Source organism: Hemitrygon akajei, chromosome 7, assembly GCF_048418815.1.
Source record: "Hemitrygon akajei chromosome 7, sHemAka1.3, whole genome shotgun sequence".
Lineage (NCBI taxonomy): Eukaryota > Metazoa > Chordata > Chondrichthyes > Myliobatiformes > Dasyatidae > Hemitrygon > Hemitrygon akajei.
This window is the reverse complement of record NC_133130.1, coordinates 116505049-116529424: the sequence shown is the minus strand read 5'-3', so window position 1 is coordinate 116529424 and position 24376 is coordinate 116505049. Positions and strand designations below refer to the sequence as shown.

The 24376-nt window shown below is 41.9% G+C and overlaps 1 protein-coding gene across 2 annotated transcripts in view; it reads right to left on the bottom strand.

The window, feature by feature from the left end:
• LOC140730856 (kinesin-like protein KIF13B) overlaps window positions 1–24376 on the bottom strand; it is a 274790-nt gene that overhangs the window by 117639 nt on the left and 132775 nt on the right. For both annotated transcript variants that reach the window (XM_073051815.1, XM_073051816.1), the window contains exons 4-8: window positions 23839–23899; window positions 19350–19442; window positions 18842–19022; window positions 11422–11509; window positions 783–917 (exon numbers count right to left, since the gene is read on the bottom strand). In XM_073051815.1, coding sequence (XP_072907916.1) covers window positions 783–917; window positions 11422–11509; window positions 18842–19022; window positions 19350–19442; window positions 23839–23899 — 558 coding nt within the window. The remainder of the gene's footprint in view (window positions 1–782; window positions 918–11421; window positions 11510–18841; window positions 19023–19349; window positions 19443–23838; window positions 23900–24376) is intronic.

Here is a 24376-nt window from a genome sequence, read left to right as displayed (position 1 = left end):
AACCTAGGTTTCTGGACACATGAGGCGTGAGTATTAATTATTGTATCACTATCCTAGTAAACAGGCAACTATTATTTTAAGACATAAAACTAAGACCATCGGACATAAAAGCAGAATTAGGCCATTCAGCTCATCAAGTCTGCCCTACCATTCCATCATGGCTGATTTATTATCCCTCTCAATCCCATTCTCCTGTACCCTTTGACACCCTTAATCAAAAACTGATCAAACACCATTTTAAATATACCCAATGACCTGGGTACAGTCTCCACAGTCACCTGTGGCAATGAATTCCATAGATTCACTACCTGCTGGCTAAAAAAATTCCTTCCTGTCTCCAATCTACTACTCTGAGTGACATTCCTCGACTCGGAGGTTGTGTCCTCTGGTCGCAGGCTCACCCACTGTATGAAACATCCCCACCATATCCATTCTATCTAGGCTTTTCAATATTCAATAAGTTTCAATGAGATCCCCCGCTCACTCTTGTCAAGTGCAGGCCCAGAGCAATCACACACTCCTCACAGGTCCCTTTCACTTTCTCATCCTTACTTTCATTTGGACCCTCTATTCCAATAATAGTCAATAAACGTCCAATCCTTACCTCATCACTCCTCCCGCCCCCCCCCACTCAGAAAGCTTTGTTCTCAGTGCCTCACCATTTCTCCACACCATCTTTTTTCTCCCATTTTGCTGCCTAGCCACTGATCACTGGTTTTCGTCTGTCTGATGTGAAACAGGTGCACAAGAAGAACTAAAGTAAATGAAATCAGTATCATTACCCCAGATTGGAGATCACACAGCGTGTGTGTCAGAATAATGTTGAATACTGCATGGGAACGACTGCTTTCCTCATTCATGTTGGTTGCAGCAACTGTTCGGGACTTGTTCCCTTCTGACATCAGAGATTCAATATCCTGAATGACAAGAGAAATTAAAGCTAATTATTTTTTTCTTAAAATTTATTTTCCCTCCCACAAAATTGCTTCTTCACCCCTCCTACACACCACCCCACTCATCTCTGTTTTCCATTCATCCAAACTAGATGGACATTCATACGTCTTATCTGATCTCCTTTTGACTGTACAACTCCAAACTTGGTAGTATATGTCAGCAGTCTTTGATGGCATTTTTTCATGTGCTCCCAGAACACAACCCTTTTCTTAAGTAGTAAGACAAATAATCACATTGAGTATGACAGAGCACAGAGTCATAGAATCATAGAGCACTACAGCACAGAAACAGGCAACTTTGGCCCATCTAGTCCATGCTGAGCCGTTGTTCTGCCTGGCACCTAGCCCTCCATAGCCCTCCCATCCATGTACCTATCCAAATTTCCCTTAAGTGTTGAAATCGAACCTGCATCCGCCACTTCCACTGGCAGTTCGTTCCACGCTCTCACCACCCTCTGAATGAAGAGGTTACCTCTCAAGTTCCCCTTAAATATTTCATCTTTCACCTTAACTTATGATCTCTATCCCAGTCACACCCAACCTCAGTGGAAGAAGCTTGTTTGCATTTACCCTCTTGATACCCTTCATAATTTTGCATACCTCTATCAAATCTCCTCTCATTTTCCTACAGTCCAGGGAATAAAATCCTAACCTATTCAACCTTTCCCTACCTTAGGTCCTTAAGTCCCAGCAGCATCCTTGTAAATTTTCTCTGCATTCTTTCAAACTTATTGATATCTATCCTGTAGCTAGGTGACAGAACTGCACACAACACTACAAATCTGGCCTCACTGATGTCTTATACAATTTTAACATTACATTTCAACTCCTGATTTACAAAACTTTTTATTTATGAAGGCCAATGCGCCAAAAACTCTTTTACTACCCCATCTATCTGTGATGTCACTTCCAATGAATTATGGATCTGTATTCTCAGATCCCTCTGTTCTAATTTACTTTTCAATGCCCTACCGCTCACCGTGTTAGACCTACCCTCGTTGGTATTACCAAAGTACAAAACATTACACTTATCTGCATTAAATTCCATCTCATCCCATTTTTCCAACTGGTCCAGATCCTGCTGGAATCTTTGAAAGTTCTCCTCACTGTCCACTACACCCCCAATCTTGGTGTCCTCCACAAATATGCTGACCCAGTTTACCACATTACCATCCAGATCATTAATGTACCAAACTGTGCAAAAGTCTTAGGCACCCTAGATTTTGTTTTTGTTTAATTTGTCTTCTACATTACTTCATCAGTAGAAAAGAGCAAATTTTAGATCTCCGAACATTCATCTTCAAAAACAGTGAATGTTAGAGAAATTTCTGTATTTCTTTAAAGAAAGTAATGTATTAAGTAATAAACCACTTTTCAAATAAAAACTTTATTACTTTGTAGAAACGTAATGCCCTGGTTAAGATTTCCACTGCTATGCTGTGAAGAAGGCTATACAAGTAGTTTTCTGTAAAAGCAGTGTGCCATGCTGTAAAGTGTGTTTTGACTTTGGCTAAGATAAGGACTCATGCTGTGCAGCTTAGGAATGCGAGTCATCCAATCAGGATTGTGGGCAGGTTCTAGAGAAGTGTTTTCTGAAGGACAGTAGTCTAGTCTGGGGTCTTTTTGGCAGGAGCTGTGGAGCTGCAAGAAGTACTTTGTGCAGATGAATGGCTCCAAGGAAGAAGGGTCAATACTCCAGAAAGACCACCAGTTTGCTTGAAATGAACTTTGGGGGAAGTTCAGAATGTGGTGGGTGCTTTCATGCAGAGCGTGGGTCCAGCGCTCGAGAAGAGACTACCTCAGTATGAACTCCAATGGTCATGTGCACAATGGACAGGTTTGACTGTAATGGACTTCCTTCTTTTCACTGTTTGATAAATCTGAAATTGGTAAACATACTTCCTTTATAATTTTATGCGGTATACGATATGTTAATTTCTTGCCGACTGACAATTGTGTATGGGCAGTATTTACACAGCATTCGCTCAAACCAAGATTTCTTTAATCTGAACACCACAATGTTGCTGTTTTATTGAACCCCAAATCATTCTGACCCTAGACACATATTGTTTATGAAGGTTGGCCTTCTCACCGTTGAGCCATGTGGCTGTTAGCCGAGTTAGCTATCGAGCTCAGTTTGTGTATGAACCCTGGCGAGAGGTTTACATTTGTGGGGCCCATCACCAAGGTATTTTAGATGCTGTCTGATTGCTGTTTTGGGATTTATTCATTGGTTTGTGTGTTTAAGGCAGTGGTTAGGCTAGTGTCAGGGAAGGTGATTAAGGTATAGTTTTTATGGATACCACAGGGATAGTGTGATTCCAAGCGGTTCTTCACAAATAATGCTTGTGTTCTGAGCAGGCTGGGTGTCCGAATTCCCAACAAGCTGCTACTGAGAGTGCGGAGTTCTTTAAAAGTGTTAGGAAAAGTTGCACTGATTGGTCAAAACACCATTCAATCAGCTGGTAAGGATGTCATGTTACTGCAGACTAGCAGTGACATAACTGAATTTGCACTATCTGATAGGCTGGGAGACCCCAGAGAGGTGGGGTCATAGCAATCCATATTTTTAGAGAAGGCAGGTATGTAGCTGAGGGTAAAGACTGTGAAGATAAGTTGTTTTTGTTTCTGCAAAGTGAGGGGAAAGAGTTGTCTGATGCAAAAAGTCTAATGGGTCCCTGAGAGGTTCTGAGCTGGTTTCAGCTATTACATCACTAGTTGATAAATGCCAAAGTTATCATAGTCTGAGAGTGTTCTCTGGAGTCAAGCTCACACCTGATGGGGAAGAAGAATATGAGGCCACCTCAGAATATGAGCAGACATCTCAGTTCATGGATGAATGGCCGTGCTTAGATAATATGAAAAAACAGAGACAGGTAGATAGTTTAAAGGATCCAGCAGCTGATATGGTGAGGTTCCTAAAGGCAGAAAACCCATTAGCCACATTGGCTAATTACCTGCAAGCTCTGGAAGATGCTTTTGGCACTGCTGAAAGCGCAGCCAATCTTAGGATAACGCTTAGGCACACATTCTAGGAAGGAGAGAAGCTGTCAGCCCACCTTTTCAGGTTGGAGAAACTGCTGCAATGTTTGTGCCACTAAGGGGGCATTCAACTGTCTTTGAGAGAAATTGCTTGAGGATGGAGCAAGTTGTGAAGGGTGTGCTGTCACATGATGTGATTGCACTATCTCCTGCAGGCTGCAGGGCAGGGCAAGCTGATGTTTGGCTACCCAGAGAGCTGAAGAATTTCAGAGTTGTATTCTTGATAATACATGAACCTTTGAACTTTCTGAACATCTGAATGACCTGCAAGATGCGCCCTCCTCCAGCTTTTATCGAGTTACTCAGGGAAGTTAGAGAGGAGGAAAGCATGACTGAGAAGTGGGACATCTTCAAAACATGAATAGTGTCCTCACTGATAGCCTCTGCTGCTAAAGTGACTTCTGATACCACAGAGATAGAGCTTTTGAGGAATGAGGTGGAAAACCTTCAAGCTGAGCTGATTTGATGGACTCTGCTAATGTTTCAGCTTAATGTGATACATCTACTGGGAAACCTGAACCACCTGAAGGACTTTAGACGCAGAGGAATGCTGCTGTAAAGGGTCTCTTCACTAAAGAGGTGGCCAGTATTTTCTGTTACAACTGTGGAGAAGATGGACATTTCAAGCGAGACTGAGGGGGACAGGAAAATCTTTGAAAAGTCAGCAGTTAATCAAACAGAGAGGAAAAGAAGCAAAACTACAGAGCAACCCAGCAACTCATTCCACGAGATGCAACACTGACCATCATAGGAAGTCATTCCTGCCTGTGGCCATCAAACTTTACAACTCCTCCCTCGGAGTTTTAGACACCCTGAGCCAATAGGCTGGTCCTGGACTAATTTCCACTTGGCATTATTTATTTATTATTATTTAATTATTTATGGTTTTATATTGCTATATTTCTACACTATTCTTGGTTGGTGCGGCTGTAACGAAACCCAATTTCCCTCGGGATCAATAAAGTATGTCTGTCTGTCTGTAAAGGAACAGGCTGCTGTATCATAGAGAACACTCCAATCAGTGTATTAAGGGAAATACTAAAGTGCAAAACAATTCCTGAAGGTTTAGTGGTACTAAGCTCCAAATCATCCATATGGATTGAAGGTGTTTATGCTAGAGCTATTCTTGACACAGGTTCTCAAGTTACTGTGCTTTATAGATCATTTTACAACCAGTTTTTGACGCATTTACCATTGATGCCATTCAGTGCCCTTGAGATTCCGGGACTTAGTACCAATGAGTACCCATACAATGGGCACTTGTCGTTAAAACTGGAGTTTTCGGAAGCAGATATCGGAGTAACTTAGACTATTGATCCAGTTGAAAAGGGTGAAGACCCCATTCTTGTGGGAACAAGTATTTCCATTGTGAGAAGGCTGTGGGAGCATGCAAGGAGAGAACTTCTTGAAAACCCTGTCCATTCACCCTGTGCTCAGAGCTGCTTTTGGGAAGGTGCAAGTTCCTCCTAAGCAGGATGATGAGCAGAAACAAGATACTGTGCAGTAAACCCACTCTAAACCTGTCATGTTACATCCTGGAGGAGTAGCTAGAGTGACAGGAACCCCCAAATTTGCCGGAATGCCAACGCCTCGGCCATCCAGGTGGATGGTTCCAATGATATCGAAGTAGTAGTGCTGGTGAGACCTGACCTGCAGAAATCTTTGGCAAACAGGATGACAGTGATTATCAGGAACACCTCAGGAAGAGATGTTACCCTCAGACATGGAATGCTGATTGCCCATCTTTTTCCTGTGATGGTAGTGTCTAGTTTTCCAGGGAAAATGGAAGAGAAACGGTCTCCTGGATCGAGGAATTTGACATTGAAGTCATTCAATTTTATTGATTCACCGATACCCATGGAATGGAAAAGGAGATAAACCGAGAAGATGTTGGAATGCAAAGGTGTCTTTTCTACTGACAAGTTTGATGCTGGTTGCTCCAAAACACTCACATTATGGGAGTGACAGAGGAAAAACCTTTCTGAGAGAGGTCTCACCGGTTGAAGATATTTGGCAGCACCTGCTTAAACTGAAGGAAACTAAGTTTAATTATGGGAAAGGGGGTCCTGGGTTACAGGAGGGTACGAGTGATAGACGAGGGAGGCATCCTCTAGTAGACAGGAAAGATCCCAATAAGTGTCTGAGGCTGAAGAAGGTGCTGATTAGAAGGCCTTGGAGAGTCAGGAATTCCCCCATATAGGTGAGCATATGACACACCAGATAAACTGTGTTGTGTCCATCCCAATAGTGAGATATATTACTGCCATTTACAAATGGATTGAATGCCCTGAAATCATGAACTTCATTTGAATATTTTGAATAATGGTTTAATAAGTTTCATAGTCATGAGGACGTGACTATTTTTGGTGGAGGGAGAGTGTAATGCCCTGGTTAAGACTTCCACTGATCTGCTGTGAGGTAGTTTATATTAGCAGTTTTCTGTAAAAGCAATGTGCCATGTCGGAAAGTGTATTTTGACTTTGGCTAAGATAAGGACCCATGCTGTGCAGCTTAGGAATGTGAGTCATCCAATCAGGATTGTGAGATGTGAGAGAAGGTTCTAGAGAGCAGTGGGGAAGAGCTTTCTGAAGGACAGTAGTCTGGTTTGGGGTCTTTTTGGAAGGAGCTGCAGAGTGAGGCACGAGGGAAGATGCCGCAGAATGCAGTTGGAAGGAGAGTCCCCATTGCCAGAAGTGCTTTGTGCAGATGAATGGCTCCAAGGCAAAAGGGTCAATACTCCTGAGAGAGAACCAGTTTGTTCGAGATGAACTCCGAGGAAAGTTTGGAATGTGGTGGGTGCTTGTGAAAGACCGTGAGCAGACCGTAGGTCGAGTGCTCGAGTAAGAGATACACCCCTGAATACTGCAGTACGAGCTCCAACATATATGTGCGCATTGGACTGGTTTAACTGTAATAAACCCTTTTCTATTAACTGTTTGGTAATGCTGAAATTGGTAAATACACTTTTTTTACAATTTTATGTGGTATAGGATCTGTTACTTCTCGCTGACTGATAAGTGTGTATGGGTATTTACACAGCATTCACTCAAATCAAGGTTCCTTTAATCGGCATATCACGACGTTCCTGTTTGGTTTATCCCAGATCATACTGACCCTAGACGTAAAGATGGCATTCTCACCGCTAGGCTGTTACATGGCTGTTAGCAGAGATAGCTAACAAGCTGAGTATGTATGATCAATGACATAGTAAGTTGAATGAACTAAACTGATTAACTGAAACAGAAATGGGTGTAGGAGGAATCAAACTGGGCGAAGAACAACCAGACTAAAAGGTGAAGGTGTGATAGATGTGATAGTTTAACCTTCAAATCATTAATTCTTACACCATGGCAAGGGTAAGCATAGCAACAAGACACAAGGTAGTCATGATGCATCAGCAAGGACTATGCCAAGCAGAAACTCTGCGGCAGACAGGAGTCTCAAGATGTGTTGCCCAAGGTCTCCTGAAGAAACAAAGAAACGGACAAGGTTTAGGACCAGAAATTCAGTGGTTGGCCACAGAATCCAAGTGCAGCAGATGAGAGATACATCAAACTGATGTCCCTTCTGAATCACAAGTCGTCCAGCACTGCTATCAACTCTGAACACACAGAATCCACTGGAACACATCTACATCCTTTTGCCTCAAGCAAGAGGCAGTTTTGTCCACAGAAGAGCTGGAGAATGCTACATAGATGAGTATCTGTAGCCAACAGTGAAGCATGGTGGAGGTTCCCTACAGGTTTGGGGCTGTATTTCTGCAAATGGAATTGGTGATCTGGTCAGAATTAATGGAATCTTCAATGCTGAGAGCGCAAGCAGATTCTCATCCATTACGCAATACCATCAGCAAGAAGTCTGATCAGTCCCAGTATCATTCTGCAGCAAGACAATGACCTCAAACACATGGCTCAGGTGATCAACTACCTCCAGCTCTTCTATGGACAAACTACCTCCTGTTTGAGACAAAAAAATCAAATTTTGACTCGCCAGTGCAGAGCACTTCCTGCCCCGTTTAGAGTTCTGCAAAAGATGATATGACCTCCACAGGGCTCTGATTTCAACATCTTCGAGGCTGTCTGGGAATACCTGGAGAGACAGAAGCAAGCAAGTCAGCCAAAGTCCTCAGAAGAGCTGTAGTAAGTTCTCCCAGATGCTTGGAACAACCTACCAGCCAATTTTCTTATAAAACTGCACGACAGTGTACCTCATGGCATTGGGGGGAAGACATTGACATGGATAGAAAACTGGTTGGCAGATAGAAAGCAAAGGGTAGCAGTGAATGGGTGTTTCTCGGAATGGCAGGTGGTGACTAGTGGGGTGCCACAGGGCTCGGTATTGGGACCACAGCTGTTTACGATTTACGTCAACAATTTAGATGAAGGCATTGAGAATAACATCAGCAAGTTTGCTGATGATACTAAGCTGGGTGGCAGTGTGACATGTGATGAGGATGTTAGGAGAATTCAGGGTGACTTGGATAGGCTGGGTGAGTGGGCAGATACTTGGCAGATGACATTTAATGTGAATAAGTGTGAGGTTATCCACTTTGGGAATAAGAACAGGAAGGCAGATTATTATCTGAACGGTGTAAAGTTAGGTAAGGGAGGAATACAAAGAGATCTAGGAGTCCTTGTTCATCAGTCACTGAAGGTGAATGAGCAAGTGCAGCAGGTAGTGAAGAAGGCTAATGGAATGTTGGCCTTTATTACAAAGGGAATTGAGTACAAGAGCAAGGAAATCCTCTTGCATTTGTACAGGGCCCTGGTGAGACCACACCTGGAGTATTGTGTACAGTTTTGGTCTCCAGGCTTAAGGAAGGACATCCTGGCTGTAGAGGAAGTGCAGCGTAGATTCACGAGGTTAATTCCTGGGATGTCTGGACTGTCTTACGCAGAGAGGTTAGAGAGACTGGGCTTGTACACGCTGGAATTAAGGAGATTGAGAGGGGATCTGATTGCAACATACAAGATTATTAAGGGATTGGACAAGATAGAGGCAGGAAATATGTTCCAGATGCTGAGAGAGTCCAGTACCAGAGGACATGGTTTGAGAATAAGGGGTAGGTCATTTAGGACAGAGTTAAGGAAAAACTTCTTCTCCCAGAGAGTTGTGGGGGTCTGGAATGCACTGCCTCGGAAGGCAGTGGAGGCCAATTCTCTGGATGCTTTCAAGAAGGAGCTAGATAGGTATCTTATGGATAGGGGAATCAAGGGATATGGGGACAAGGCAGGAACCGGGTATTGATAGTAGATGATCAGCCATGATCTCAAAATGGCGGTGCAGGCTCGAAGGGCCGAATGGTCTACTTCTGCACCTATTGTCTATTGTCAAATATTGACTTGATATTGTTTTACTGCTTGCTTCTCTTTATACAAATCATTTTAATATTTAGAAATTTTTCATTTCATTATTTTTGAAAACATCGTCACTTTTCACTTTATTTCACATTGCCTAAGACTTTTGCACAGTACTGTGAATGAAATGTTAAAGGATTTCTCTCATTTTACATTCTGTTCTTCTTCTTTCCAGCTAAGGAGACTGGAGAATGCTCTACTGGCACCAAGAAGAAGGCCATTTCACTTCCTTTCATATTTGGTAAATTATCAAGCTATTTTAATGTATCACACTTGAATGTGCAGCAGACTCAGGTACGTGACTGCTGAAGAAGCCAGTCAGACTCCTGACCTTCATGAAAGTGGATAAAAGAAATTATGGCTCCTGTCCATCCATTGATAGCAGTTAACAATGACCCTGCACCAGGCTTCATATCTTACAAATGTGAAATAAATCTTCAGTAAACTTTGCCAGCTACTGGCAAACAGAGTAACAAACGAAACTTTACTATATAGGGCCCACAGTGACAGACAACCTTTCTCTCAACAAAGAAGTCAATATGTGCAATAAAATGCAGTTGCCAAATTAGGCAAATTACAAAATCCAGGCATTTTAAAAAAAACAAATTCACCCTTAAGGAGCTGATCCATAAGAGTTGCATTTGCAACTTTTTACTATAGGGAAATTAAATATGGATAACAAAACAAAATAAATCCACCTTCAAATGTTTGCAGTGTATTCATGCGCTTGTGGAAGCAAGAACTGTTGTCCTCTCACAGATGACAAACACAGGACTGTTTTGCCATTCGGGCTATTGGTTTGTTTTACCATATAAAGCTAAGCACATTCAGCTTTTATTTTAATGAGGAGTTTCAAATCTGTATTAGGTCACCAGCAGAAGCACTGTTATATTGTTTAAAAGTTAACCTAAAGGTTTCAATAAGATTTTGCTGAAATGGAATGTTATTTTTGAATTTATCAGACACTAACCTAGATGCTAATGGTTTAGGCATACTATTTACCTGTAGTATATACTTGCCAGAATATTATAATATTTACTGCAGGAAACATAACTAAGCTCTTGCTTACCCATGCACATTTCCTTGTGAGTGAAACAATGTGGTAATGGCACTGTATTCTGTTTTCAGTTCGCTCCTTATTCACTCTGCCATGCACCCAAGGAAGCAAAACACTATACCCTGACTCTCATGTCATTTCTGAATGGAGTTCAGCTGACTGTCTAGTTGCTGTTACACCTCAGTAAGGGCAGTACAGGGAATAGGACACAAAAAATATCAAAGATGACAAACAACATGGGATAGCATTGTATGGAATAGACAAAACCTCAAGGATGTATGTTATGGGGAAGTGGCCTCAAAATCCTCCAGAGATGCATAATTAAAGCAAAAGTTATGTTTCACTTCTGGTCAATACAATATTCAATCATTATATTTCACAGAGATGAAATTAAGCTCTGCCTTTGATAGAGTAATAGAGCACTGCAGCACAGAAACAGGCCCTTTAGCTCACCTATTCCATGCTGAACTGTTATTCTGCCTAGTACCATCAACCTACACTGGACCATAGCACTCCTTACCCTTCTTGTACATGTACTCATCCAAATTTCTCTTAAACGCTGAAATTGGATGCACATTCATTACTTTCACTAGCAGCTTGTTGGACATTCGCAGTGAAGAAGTTTCCCCTCAGGATCCTTTTAAACATTTCACCTTTAACCTGTGACTACTAGTTCCAGTCTCACCCAAACTGTGGAAAAAGTCTGCTTGCATTTACCCATACTATACCTCTAATTGTGTATGCCTCTATCAAATCTTCCCTCATTCTACTACACTCAAAGGAATAAAATCCTAACCTATTCAACCTTTCTCTAATACACAATAGCAAGAAAATATAGATTCAACAGCATAGATTTGAAATTTTGAGCGTTGAATTTTAACTGGAGTACGTAAACAGTTGTCTAACCAGAAAAGGAAATTCAGTTGTAACCTAGAAGTTGCTTAGACCAACAATTTTAGAACCACCACTGCTACATACACAGAGTTCCAAGGAACTTAATTATCTTCCTTACCTTGTAACTTGTCACAGCCAGTTTAGACAAGCCATCCACATATGGACCTAGAACATTGTGTTCTCTCACCTTCAAGCTGTGTCGACTGCTGTATAAAGAAGCAAAACAAAGGTATACTGGGAGATAACCAAGATGCTCAGTTGGTACAAATAAAGGAAATGATTCAAATGTTCTTTGTAAGTCAAGCTAACATAACCTGAAAGAAATTAGTTATGTTCAGACCAAATCCCTATATACCTACCAGATGACAAGGTTTAAGTTGGAACATAATGAATTGCGGCATTATTAGCATACACAGCAGTAAACTAAAATTTTAAAGAAACAGCTAAGTGATTGTACTTCAGTTCTTTTGTTCTGAATTTTCCTCTTATTTAATTACTTTACCATTCCAAATAACGTTTCCAATATATATTTTTACAAGCACAATATCCAGAATCTATATAATGGGAAGTGATTAGACGGGAGAATGGGGTAGAGAGGGATAATAAGTCAGCCATGATAAAAAGGTGGAACAGACTTGATAGGCTGAATGGCCTAATTCCACTCCTGTCTCATAATCCAATGAGATTAGAGGTGTGATTTATGGCACGAAGATCATTAACAATGGCATCAATCAGCTTCAACTGCTCATCACAGAACCAATAAAATGTGAAGGTTCAAAATTAACTGTATCTGGATTTATTTTTGTTCTTTTTGTATTTAAACCAAACATTTAATGTTCTCTTTTTTTCCCTCCCTTTATTCTATTATTAAAATTTCTTAATTTAGATACAGCCTTCTAGCCCTTCAAACCCAGTAATCTCTTGATTTAATCCTAGCCTAATAGAAACATAGAAAATAGGTGCAGGAGTAGGCCATTTGGCCCTTCGAGCCTGCACCGCCATTCAGTATGATCATGGCTGATCATCCAACTCAAAACCCTGTACCTGCTTTCTCTCCATACCCCCTGATCCCTTTAGCCACAAGGGCCATATCTAACTTCCTCTTAAATATAGCCAATGAACCGGACTCAACTGTTTCCTGTGGCAGAGAGTTCCACAGATTCACCACTCTCTGTGTGAAGAAGTTTTTCCTCTTCTCGGTCCTAAAAAGCTTCCCCTTTATCCTTAAACTGTGACCCCTCGTTCTGGATTTCCCCAACATCGGAAACAATCTTCCTGCATCTAGCCTGTCCAATCCCTTTAGAATTTTATACGTTTCAATAAGATCCCCCCTCAATCTTCTAAATTCCAGTGAGTATAAGCCTAGTCGATCCAGTCATTCTTCATATGAAAGTCCTGCCATCCCAGGAATCAATCTGATGAACCTTCTCTGTACTCCCTCTATGGCAAGAATGTCTTTCCTCAGATTAGGGGACCAAAACTGCACACAATACTCTAGGTGCGGTCTCACCAAGGCCTTGTACAACTGCAGTAGAACCTCCCTACTCCTGTACTCAAATCCTTTTCCTACAACATACCATTAGCTTTTTTCACCGCCTGCTGTACCTGCATGCCCACCTTCAATGACTGATGTACAATGACACCCAGGTCTCGTTGCATCTCCCCTTTTCCTAATCGGCCACCGTTCAGATAATAATCTGTTTTCCTGTTCTTGCAACCAAAGTGGATAACCTCACATTTATCCACATTAAATTGCATCTGCCATGAATTTGCCCACTCATCTAACCTATCCAAGTCACCCTGCATCCTCTTAGCATCCTCCTCACAGCTAACACCGCCACCCAGCTTTGTGTCACCCGCAAACTTGGAGATGCTGCATTTAATTCCCTCGTCTAAATCATTAATATATATTGTAAACAACTGGGGTCCCAGCACTGAGCCTTGCCGTACCCCACTAGTCATTGCCTGCCATTCTGAAAAGGTCCCGTTTACTTCCACTCTTTGCTTCTTGTCTGCCAACCAATTCTCTATCCATATCAATACCATACCTCCAAAACCGTGTGCTTTAAGTATGCACACTAATCTCCTGTGTGGGACCTTGTCAAAGACCTTTTGAAAATCTAAATACACCACATCCACTGGCTCTCCCCTATCCACTCTACTAGTTACATCTTCAAAAAATTCTATAAGATTCGTCAGACATGATTTTCCTTTCACAAATCCATGCGGACTTTGTCCGATGATTTCACCTCTTTCCAAATGTGCTGTTATCACATCTTTGATAACCAACTCTAGCATTTTCCCCCACCACCGATGTCAGACTAACCGGTCTATAATTCCCCGGTTTCTCTCTCCCTCCTTTTTTAAAATGTGGGGTTACATTAGCCACTCTCCAATCCTCAGGAACTAATCCAGAATCTAAGGAGTTTTGAAAAATTATCACTAATGCATCCACTATTTCGTGGGCTACTTCCTTAAGCACTCTGGGATGCAGACCATCTGGCCCTGGGGATTTATCTGCCTTTAATCCCTTCAATTTACCTAACACCATTTCCCTCAGTTCCTCCATCTCACTAGACCCTCGGTCCCTTACTATTTCCAGAAGATTATTTATGTCCTCCTTAGTGAAGACAGAACCAAAGTAGTTATTCAATTGCTCTGCCATGTCTTTGTTCCCTATGATCAATTCACCTGTTTCTGACTGTAAAGGACCTACATTTGTCTTGCCCAATCTTTTTCTTTTCATGTATCTATAAAAGCTTTTACAGTCAGTTTTTATGTTCCCTGCCAGCTTTCTCTCATAATCGTTTTTCCCTTTCCTAATTAAGCCCTTTGTCCTCCTCTGCTGGTCTCTGAATTTCTCCCAGTCCTCAGGTGTGCCGCTTTTTTTTGCTAATTTATATGTTTCTTCTTTGGACTTGATACTATCCCTAATTTCCCCTGTCAGCCACAGCTGCACTACCTTCCCTGGTTTATTCTTTTGCCAAACTGGGATGAACAATTGTTGTAGTTCATCCATGCGATCTTTAAATGCTTGCCATTGCATATCCACCATCAACCCTTTAAGTATCATTTGCCAGTCTATCTTAGCTAATTCATGTCTCATCCCTTCAAAGTTACCCTTCTTTAAGTTCAGAACCTTTGTTTCTGAATTAACTATGCCACTCTCCATCTTAATGAAGAATTCCACCATATTATGGTCACTCTTACCCAAGGGGCCTCGTACGACAAGATTGCTAACTAACCCTTCCTCATTGCTCAATACCCAATCTAGAATGGCCTGCTCTCTAGTTGGTTCCTCGACATGTTGGTTCAGAAAACCATCCCGCATACATTCCAGGAAATCCTCTTCCTCAGCACCCTTACCAATTTGGTTCACCCAATCTATATGTAGACTGAAGTCACCCATTATAACTACTGTTCCTTTTTTGCACGCATTTCTAATTTCCTGTTTAATGCCATCCCCAACCTCACTACAACTGTTAGGTGGCCTGTACACAACTCCCACCAGCGTTTTCTGCCCCTTAGTGTTATGTAGTTCTACCCATATTGATTCTACATCCTCCAGGCTAATGTCCTTCCTTTCTATTGCGTTAATCTTCTCTCTAAACAGCAATGCTACCCCACCTCCTTTTCTTTCCTATCTATCCCTCCTGAATATTAAATATCCCTGGATGTTGAGCTCCCATCTTTGGGCACCCTGGAGCCATGTCTTTGTGATCCCAACTATATCATATTCATTAATAACTATCTGCACGTTCAATTCATCCACCTTGTTACGAATGCTCCTCGCATTGACACACAAAGCCTTCAGGCTTGTTTTTACAACACTCTTAGCCCTTATACAATTATGTTGAAAAGTGGCTCTTTTTGCTTTTTGTCCTGGATTTGCCTGCCTGCCACTTTTACTTTTCACTTTACTACTTTTTGCTTCTACCCTCATTTTACACCTCTCTGTCTCTCTGCACCTGTTCCCATCCGCCTGCCACATTAGTTTAAAGCCTCCTGAACAGCAGTAGCAAACGCTCCCCCTAGGACATTGGTTCCAGTCCAGCCCAGGTGCAGACCGTCCTGTTTATACTAGTCCCACCTCCCCCAGAACTGATTCCAATGCCCCAGAAATTTGAATCCCTCCCCCTTGCACCATTTTTCAAGCCACGTATTCATCTGAAATATCCTCCTATTTCTACTCTGACTAGCACGTGGCACTGGTAGTAATCCAGAGATTATTACCTTTGTGGTGCTACTTTTTAGTTTATCTCCTAACTCCCTAAATTCACCTTGTAGGACCTCATCCCGTTTTTTACCTATATCGTTGGTACCTATGTAAACCACAACCACTGGCTGTTCACCCTCCCATTCCAGAATGTCCTGCAGCCGCTCAGAGACATCAACATACCATCCTGGAGTCTTGTTTGTGGCCGCAGAAACGCCTATCTATTCCCCTTATAATCGAATCCCCTATCACTATAGCTCTCCCAGTCCTTTTCCTTCTCTCCTGTGCCGCAGAGCCACCCATAGTGCAATGAACTCGGCTGCTGCTGCCTTCCCCTGATGAGACATCTCCCCCAACAGTATCCAAAACAGTACATCTGTTTAGGAGGGAGATGACCTCAGGGGACTCCTGCACTACCTGCCTACTGCTACGCTGTCTAGTGGCCACCCCTTCCCTTTCTGCCTGTGTAGCCTTTACCTGCGGTGTGGCCAACTCACTGAATGTGCTATTCACGACTTTCTCAGCATCACGGATGCTCGAGTATGAATCCAATCGCAGCTGCAGACGCTCAATGCGGTCTGCCAGAAGCTGCAGTTGGACACACTTCCTGCACACGTAGTCGTCAGGGACACTGGAAGTATCCCTGATTTCCCACATGCTGCAGGATGAACAAACCACGGGCTCAATCTCAGCTGCCATGACCTACCCAATACTTGCCTCAACTTTTGAAACTTTCTCCTTTGAAAGGAACTTACCCGGCCTTACCTCACTTGGAGTGAAACTTGTCCTCAGCTTCTTCTCATCGAAGCCTCTCGAGTACTAATCACAGGACAATTTACAATGATCAATTAACCTCAGTACATATTTAGAATGTGGGAGGAAACCCACGTGGTCACGGGGAGAACGTACAAACTCCTTACAAGAAACGGTGGGAATGGAACCCAGGTCTACTGTACTGTAAAGTGTTGTGCTAGCCATTACACTACCATGCCACTAAACACTGTACAACAAGACATAGCAGAATTAGGCCATTCAGCCCTTTGAGCCTGCTCTGCCATTGTGGCTGATTTATTAACCCTCTCAACCCCAGTCTCCTGCCTCCTCCCCATAACCTTTGACATTCTGACTAATCAAGAACCTATCAATTTCTGCCTCATATATACCCAATAACTTGGCCTCCACAGCTGTCTATGATAAATTTCATAGACTCACCACTCTCTGACTAAAGAAATTCCTCCTCATCTGATCTATAGGGACCTCCTTCAATTTTGAGGCTGTGCCCTCTGGTTCTAGACTCTGCCACAATAGGAAACACCCTCTCCATATCCACTCCATCAAAGCTTTTCAGTATTCAAAGGTTTTCAATCAGATCCCCCATCACTCTTCTGAACTCCAGTGAGTACAGACCAAGAGCAATCAAACATCCTTGTACATTAACCCTTTCATTCCTGAAATCACTCTAATGAAACTCCTCCGGGCCCTCTCCAATGCCCAGCATATCCTTTCTTAGATAAGGGGCCCAAAATTGCTCATAATACTCCAGAGTTTCAGCAGACCAAATACCCAATCTGGTACCAAGGCTGCTCCATACATAGGGTAATAAAAGAATACCTCTGATGATCTCCCACTCTGCCTCTCCTCATGAGTGCACCCTGATTAATATTGCATTAGAGGAAGTGTTTGGTGGTTTCCAATATTATCTGAGATTATTTTAAATGCTTTTAAACATTCATTAATAACTTAGAACTACTAGGAAGAAAAATGTTGGTAAAATATTATTTGGCAGTATTGAAGTTTAAAACAAATCTATTCAATATACGCAACTGGAATCTCATTAAAATGGAGTGAGTGAAGAAAGGCTTAGTCTAAGTATCAAAGAAATCACACAGATCAGATTCCTGTTGCACATGTCAAAGCATAAAGGCAGAAAAATAAAACAGTGTGGGCCTGAACAGGATACCGCTGAAGTAGAATGGAATAGCTACAGCTGTAATACTTAATTAACTGGAATGGGAACATGGCTGAGACATTGCTATTGTTGGTAGAGAGACAAGAGTTATTGCAGAATTAAAAGTATTGCAAATTCGACATGACATCAAGAAGTTCTATAGATGCACAGTCCAGAGCATCCTAACTGGGTGCGTCATAATCTAATATGATAACAGCGATGCCCAGGAACAGAAAGAGCTACAAAAAGTGGTGGATACAGTCCAGTCCATCACAGGCAAAGCTGGCCAGCAATGAGTACATTTACATGGAGTGCTGCCAGAAGAAAGTGGCATCCATTATCAAAGACCCACACCTTCCAGGCCATGCTCTCTTCTTGCTACTACCATTGGGCAGAAGGTACAGAAGCCTTAGGTCCCACACCATCAGGCTCTGGAACAATTATTATCCTTCAACCATCAGGCTCGTGAACAGGTATAGATAACTTCATTCACCTCAACTCTGAACTGACTCTACAACCTACACATCCACTTTCAAAGACGCTTTACAATTCACTTTTTTCTTTGCACAGTTTGTCTTCTTTTGCACTTCAGTTGTTTGTCGGTCTTTGCTCATGTGTGGTTTTTCACTGATTCTACTGGATTTATTTTTTATTTTTCCTGTCAATGCCAGAAAGAAAATGAATCTCAAGGCTTGATAATAAATTTACTCAGAACTTCTCATGGTAAATATATTGTAATTTAATTTCTTTCTAGGATGGGACAGAACTGTGGCTGTAGATATAAACTAGCCACACAGAGGAGGGACAAATGTTGTAAATTAAATTGTTGCTATTACTGATGGGCGCAGTATCTAACTACAATAAATGTCATCACTTACTGGGATATCTATTTACCTGGTTTAAAAAATTCATTAATGTTCTCCATAAATGCACACATTCCTGATCTAGACCACAAGACATAGGAGCAGAACTTGGCCATTCAGCCCATTGAGTTCACTCCGCCAGTGCATCATGGCTGATTTATTATCTCTCTCAACCCCATTCTCCTGCCTTCTCCCTGTAACCTTGGACACCCTGACTAATGAAGAACCTATCTACCTCCATTTTAAATATACCCAATGAATTAGCCTCCACAGTCATCTGTGACAATGAATTCTACAGGTTTACCAGCCTTTGGTTAAAAAAATTCCTATCTATCTCTATTATAAAGGGGTATCTTTATATTCTGAGACTGTGCTCTTGGGTCCTAGACTTTCCCACTTTTGGAAACATCCTCTCCACATTCATTCTATCTAGGCCTTTCAATATTCAGTAAGTTTCAATGATATCCCCAGCTACTTTCCAAATCTACTTTGTTTTTTATGACATATTTACCCCTTGGGATCAAGCAAGTCCCGAACTTTCTCATTGTAGATTTCCATGTACGACACTTCAACTGTGAAGCTCTGCTCTTCATTTGCCTCTTGCAATGCACGTTCAAACAGCTTGCTGCACAACCGGGGGATCAAACCCGGCTTGTCCTTTGATCCCATCATTGTGTACGATTTTCCCGAACCTAGCCATTAAGCAGGTACACACAGACAGTTAACCAGTTTACTTCCACAGTCTTACTTTGCCAGCTCCACAGTGAATTAGATCAGTGTAAAATAACATTTTATTGGAATACAGTTGCAGTTTTTTAAAAAATCAGTTCATGTTAAAACTATTTAATGGAAGGATTTAATAAACAGATAACGGAAGCTGCAAATTAGAATTCTATATTAGCAGTGAAAAAAATTCAATTAGTTAGCTTCATAAGAGAGCCAAAAATTGCTCATTATCACAAAAGAATGTATTTTAAATTGGTTTCACTGAAATAAATACACTTTTAGCAGCAGCTTACCCGTCTGGCCATAAGCAAATATACAAGCATTGTATCCTTGGAAGGCATTGTGCAGCAAACTTTCACCTAGGCACTTGAACACTATATCTTGACCTGGTGGATAAGAATGGAAAAAATAAAGAGTTACGCAAACTTTCAGAAGGGGGTATAATTCATGACAAAAACAAACAGAGAGAGGCAACCATACGGTGAGAGGTTCACACATTTGACAAGTGAATTGTTCAATAACTCAAATGATGACAGGTTCCTAGAGGTTTAAGGTTCAGTTAGTGGGTGTGGGGTTCAGAGCAGATGTGAACAATTGTGGAGTCTGATCTAACCTGGAAGAATGAGCTACGAGTCAACACCCAAGCTCAGGAATTTTGATTTCAGCGACTCTGCAGGTTTAAGAGCAGCTGAATGGGCATTCAAGCCTCAGGAAACCTGACGTGAGAAAATGCTGTAACAGCATGACTTGTGGGCCAGATGGAGGGATGTTTTCCCTGTTCATACCTCAATCTCACCCTCACTCAAGGTGGCAGGAGGAGGGCAAGGATATAACTTCACCAAGCCTATAATTTCAAAAAAAAAGACAATAAAAACAGAAAGTGCTGGGAATATTCAGTAAATCAGCAAAGAGTGTGAAAAAAATTTCAGATTTGTCACTTCTATCACAACTCAGCTTTTTGCATTATTGCCACTTTCTCCCTCCCTCACCTATCATCTTTCCAACCCTCCCTGACTTTCATCTAATTCCATCTATAATCCGCCCACTCTTGCCCTACCCCTTCTCCTGACATTTTTTTAGGCTGGCTTTCTCCCCTTTATCTTTCCAGTCTCAAAGAACGGTCTCAATCCAAAACATCAACTGCCTGTGTCCTTCCATAAGCACTGCCTGACCTGCTAAATTCCTCAGCAGCTTGTCCGTTTCCATTAGACATAGGAGCAAATTAGGCCATTTGGCCCATCGAGGCTGCTCTGCCATCCCATCATGGCTGATTTACTACCCCTCTCAATCCCATTCTCCTGCCTTCTCCCCCAACCATTGACACCCTTACTAATCAAGAACTTATCACTTTCAAAATATGCAATGACTTGGCCTCCACAGGCATCTATGGCAATAAATTTCAGAGATTCTCCACCTTCTGGCTAAAGCAATTCCTCCTCATCTCTGTTCTAAAGGGATGTCCCTGATCTGTGCCTTTAAGTCTTAGACTCGCCTACTATAGGAACCATCTACACTATCTGTTGCTCAATGTTTTCAGGTTGATGACCTCCAGGTTCAGAACTCTGGATCAAACAGATCTGTCCCTGTCAGCTCTCCAGAGTGCCCTTCAACAACAGGAACTCAATCCTTCCAAACTGACTGAACTCAGATGGTAAACCTGTACAAAACTTGTATATTTTGGAGACCCCTAATCTTTCATCCAACTAATGTGTACCTTTAATTCTTTAAGGAATTAGCTTTATTTGTCACATGTACAAATACTGCTGGGCAGCCCTCAAGTACCGCCACATTTCCAGTGCCAACATACGCATCTGCAACTCACTAACCTTAATCGCACAACTTTGGAATGTAGGAGGGAACTGCAGCACCCAGGGGGAATTCACATGGTCACAGAATAATTCTCCAAGGACCTGAATGTTTTCTAAATTTCTCATCTTTTCAGATGTCCAGAATCTGTATTTTCACCATTTATTTATACAGTCGGCCCTCCTTATCCGCGGGGGATTGGTTCCGAGACCTCCGCGGATACCGAAAAACGCGGATGCTCAAGTCTCTTATTTAACCTGGCTCAGTGAGGTGGTCTTTAGGACCCAGCGGAACCCCAGACTTTATTTAACATGCTCAGTGCGGTGGACATTAGGACCTGGCAGTGCAGCTCTGAATCTGCAGTGTTTCTGTTCATGAAAATAATCATGATCACGATTGAAAATAAGGATGAAGTAATAAAGTGATCGGAAAGAGGTGAAATGCCATTGGTCATCCGAAAAGCGTTGTTACAGTCGGTCAACAATCGGAACAATTTTAATGGAGGATGTGAAAGGCCCTGCCCCGATGAAAGCTACAATTATTACTAAGCAATGCAGTGGTTTAATTATTGATATACGTATGTTTCTTAAGTGTTTTATATGCATAGAAAGGTAAAATATGTACTATATACTAAGAAAAACGTTTGACTAACTGACGCTAAATAATACCGGATGTACCTGTTCTGACTTCAAATCCGACTTAAAGACGGACTCAGGAACAGATTCATAACCCGGGGACTGCCTGTACTTTTAAGTGATTTCTAGATTACTTATAATACCTAATACAATGTAAATAGTTGTTATACTGCATTGTTTAGGGAAAATGACAAGATCGTCTGTACATACTCAAATAACGAGTGCTGGAGAGAGAACTTCCGGGTTTTCCCGATCTGCGGTTGGTTGAATCCGCGCATGCGGAATCCACGGATAAGGAGGGCCGACTGTACTGCTTGGGTGAATTTACGTTTCAGTGACTAATAGTACTGACTTCCACTGGTAAACTTAAAGATGATGGCTCCTGCTAGAAATAGATTTTGCTATAATACCACCATCACTATTTGCTTTCCATAAGTCAACATATCATTGTCAACAAAGGTGAAAATAAGTTGCATTTTTAAAACAAACTGATTTTACAGGGGAAATTTTAACAGGAATTAAAGGATGAGCCACTGTCACAAACCAGAAAGTTACATCAATATTGAGCAAGTGATTAAAACTGAAAACACTGGAAATACATTGGCGGTTAAACAACAGAGTAGAATTAATGACTTACAACAGAAACATCAGAATCTTAGGTCTTTAAGTTCAAAGTAAATTTATTATCAAAGTACATCTATGTCACCATATACTATCAGTGATGGAGCAAGTGAAGTTGAGTGAAGTTATCTCCTCTGGTTCAAGAGCCTGATGGTTGAGGGGTAAAACTGTTCCTGAACCTGGTGGTGTGAGTCCTGAGGCTCCTGTAGCACCTTCCTGATGGTGGCAGCAAGAACAGAGCATGGCCTGGATGGTGGGGTCCTTGATGAAGGGTGCTCCTTTCTTGACAGCACTCCAGAAAGGCTACCTTATCTGCTAAGTATGTATGCCTTTTTTTGCTTTTTTATTTCAGAATTCCAGCACCTGTAGTCTTTTGCTTTCACTGGGTGGTGCAGTGGCTTAGCAGTTCACACTGCTATATCAGTGCTACACAGAACTGACTGGATGCTGATCTCGGGTGTGTCTGAACAAAGTTCGTACATTCTTCCCCCACAGCTACTTAAACTTCCGCTATTTGCTTCAGTTTACCCAATTCCACAGACATCCCGATATGTTAAATGGCTACTGTGAATTATCCTTTAGTGTAGGTAGACAGCAAAAGAATCACAGGGAAGTTGACAAACATACGAGGGACAAATAAGGGTGGCAGCAACCCCGGTTCAATTCACATCCGTCTGTAAGGAGTCTGTACATTTGCCCATTGACCGTGAGGGTCTCCACTGGGTGCTCCGGCTTCCTCCCACATTGCAAAGACTTGGGAGTTCACAGGTTAATTAGTCACAGAGCACAGGCACGCGCACTGTATATAGCTAGGGTACCCAAAGCTTTTGCACGGTACTGTATTTGTCAATGTGGAACGGGGAGCAAGTTTGGAAATCTGGTGGGAGCAAAGGATGTTGGGAATGGAGAGGGTGAAGCCCAGAGGAAGTGGTGTAGGACAGGTGACAGAGGAGTGCCAGGGGTGGGGGTGGTGCAGGTGCAGACACACCCAGCCCTGAGACATCACACAAGGTTGTTAAATACAAAACAATTTTTTAAAATCATTACAGAATGTCTCTCTGGTGCCTCCCATTCTCTCCCCTCTCCTTTCCCCTTTTGCTAACCGTGATTCCCCTCTCCCTGCCTCCTTCTCTCTCACAGTCCATAATAGAGTCCCATATCAGAATCAAGTTTATCATCACTCACATGTCATGAAATGTGTTTTTTCCCCCCATTACAGTGCAATACATAAAATTACTACAGTACTGTGCAACCTAGCTATATACATGTTCTTAAGGTTTTTGCACTGTAGATGCAATTACACAGTGTGGACTCACTGAGCCAGAGGGTCTGCTACGGAGTTGCATCTCTAAATAAATAAGTAGCAAGGCCATAGAGAAATAAGGGAGAAATGGGACTGAAGGGTATCTAGAACTCTTAACTGAAGAAGTTCTATGAGGAAAACATAGGAACTCAAACTGAATTAAAGTGGAAAATGAATAACCTCAGACTACAGCTCCTAGCAGGTACTTAAAATTCTTTGTGAGCAATGACCCACTTCTGTTTATCGTGTGGAAGGCTGAGGAATCTAATCAAAGAGAGTAGCTGACAGTAAAGGCAGACTTTCAGCATCAAAAAGGCAAAAGCTGCTGTCTTGTTTCCACTGTGAATGACGCACTTGATCACACAACTGCAAACTGACCATACAACTGTAAAATACAATTTTATAAGAGCAACCTACCTGCATACTTGTCTTTAACAGACTCATCCATCGACCAGAAACAGTGATCGTATGCAAAAACCTACGTACAAAGGACACCATAAATGCATCACTCTTTTTTCATTTTGGAGTTATAAAATGTAAAAAGTTTAAAAATATATACATAACATAAAACAATCGTCCAACCAATCCAAATTAAAAATATGTCGTTTTGAAACCAGTATACCAATCAATAGACTCTGGCAGTTCATTGTGGAAGTGGTGGATTTTCAACACAAAGAGAAATTTGGGTAAGTACATGGATGGGAGGGGTATGGGGGGCTATGGGCTGGGTACAGGTTGATTGGATGAGGCAGATTAATAGTTTGGCAGGGACTAGATGGAACAAACGGCTTGCTTCTGTGCTGTAACACTATGACTTGATAACAATTCATTCCAAAACTAATAAGAGATTACCACCCAACATCTTATGTGCTGCCATTAACATGTACTCAAAATGGTAAGGCTCTCTGTACTCCAACAGTACGTGACCACACAAGACATTTGAAGTCAGATCATA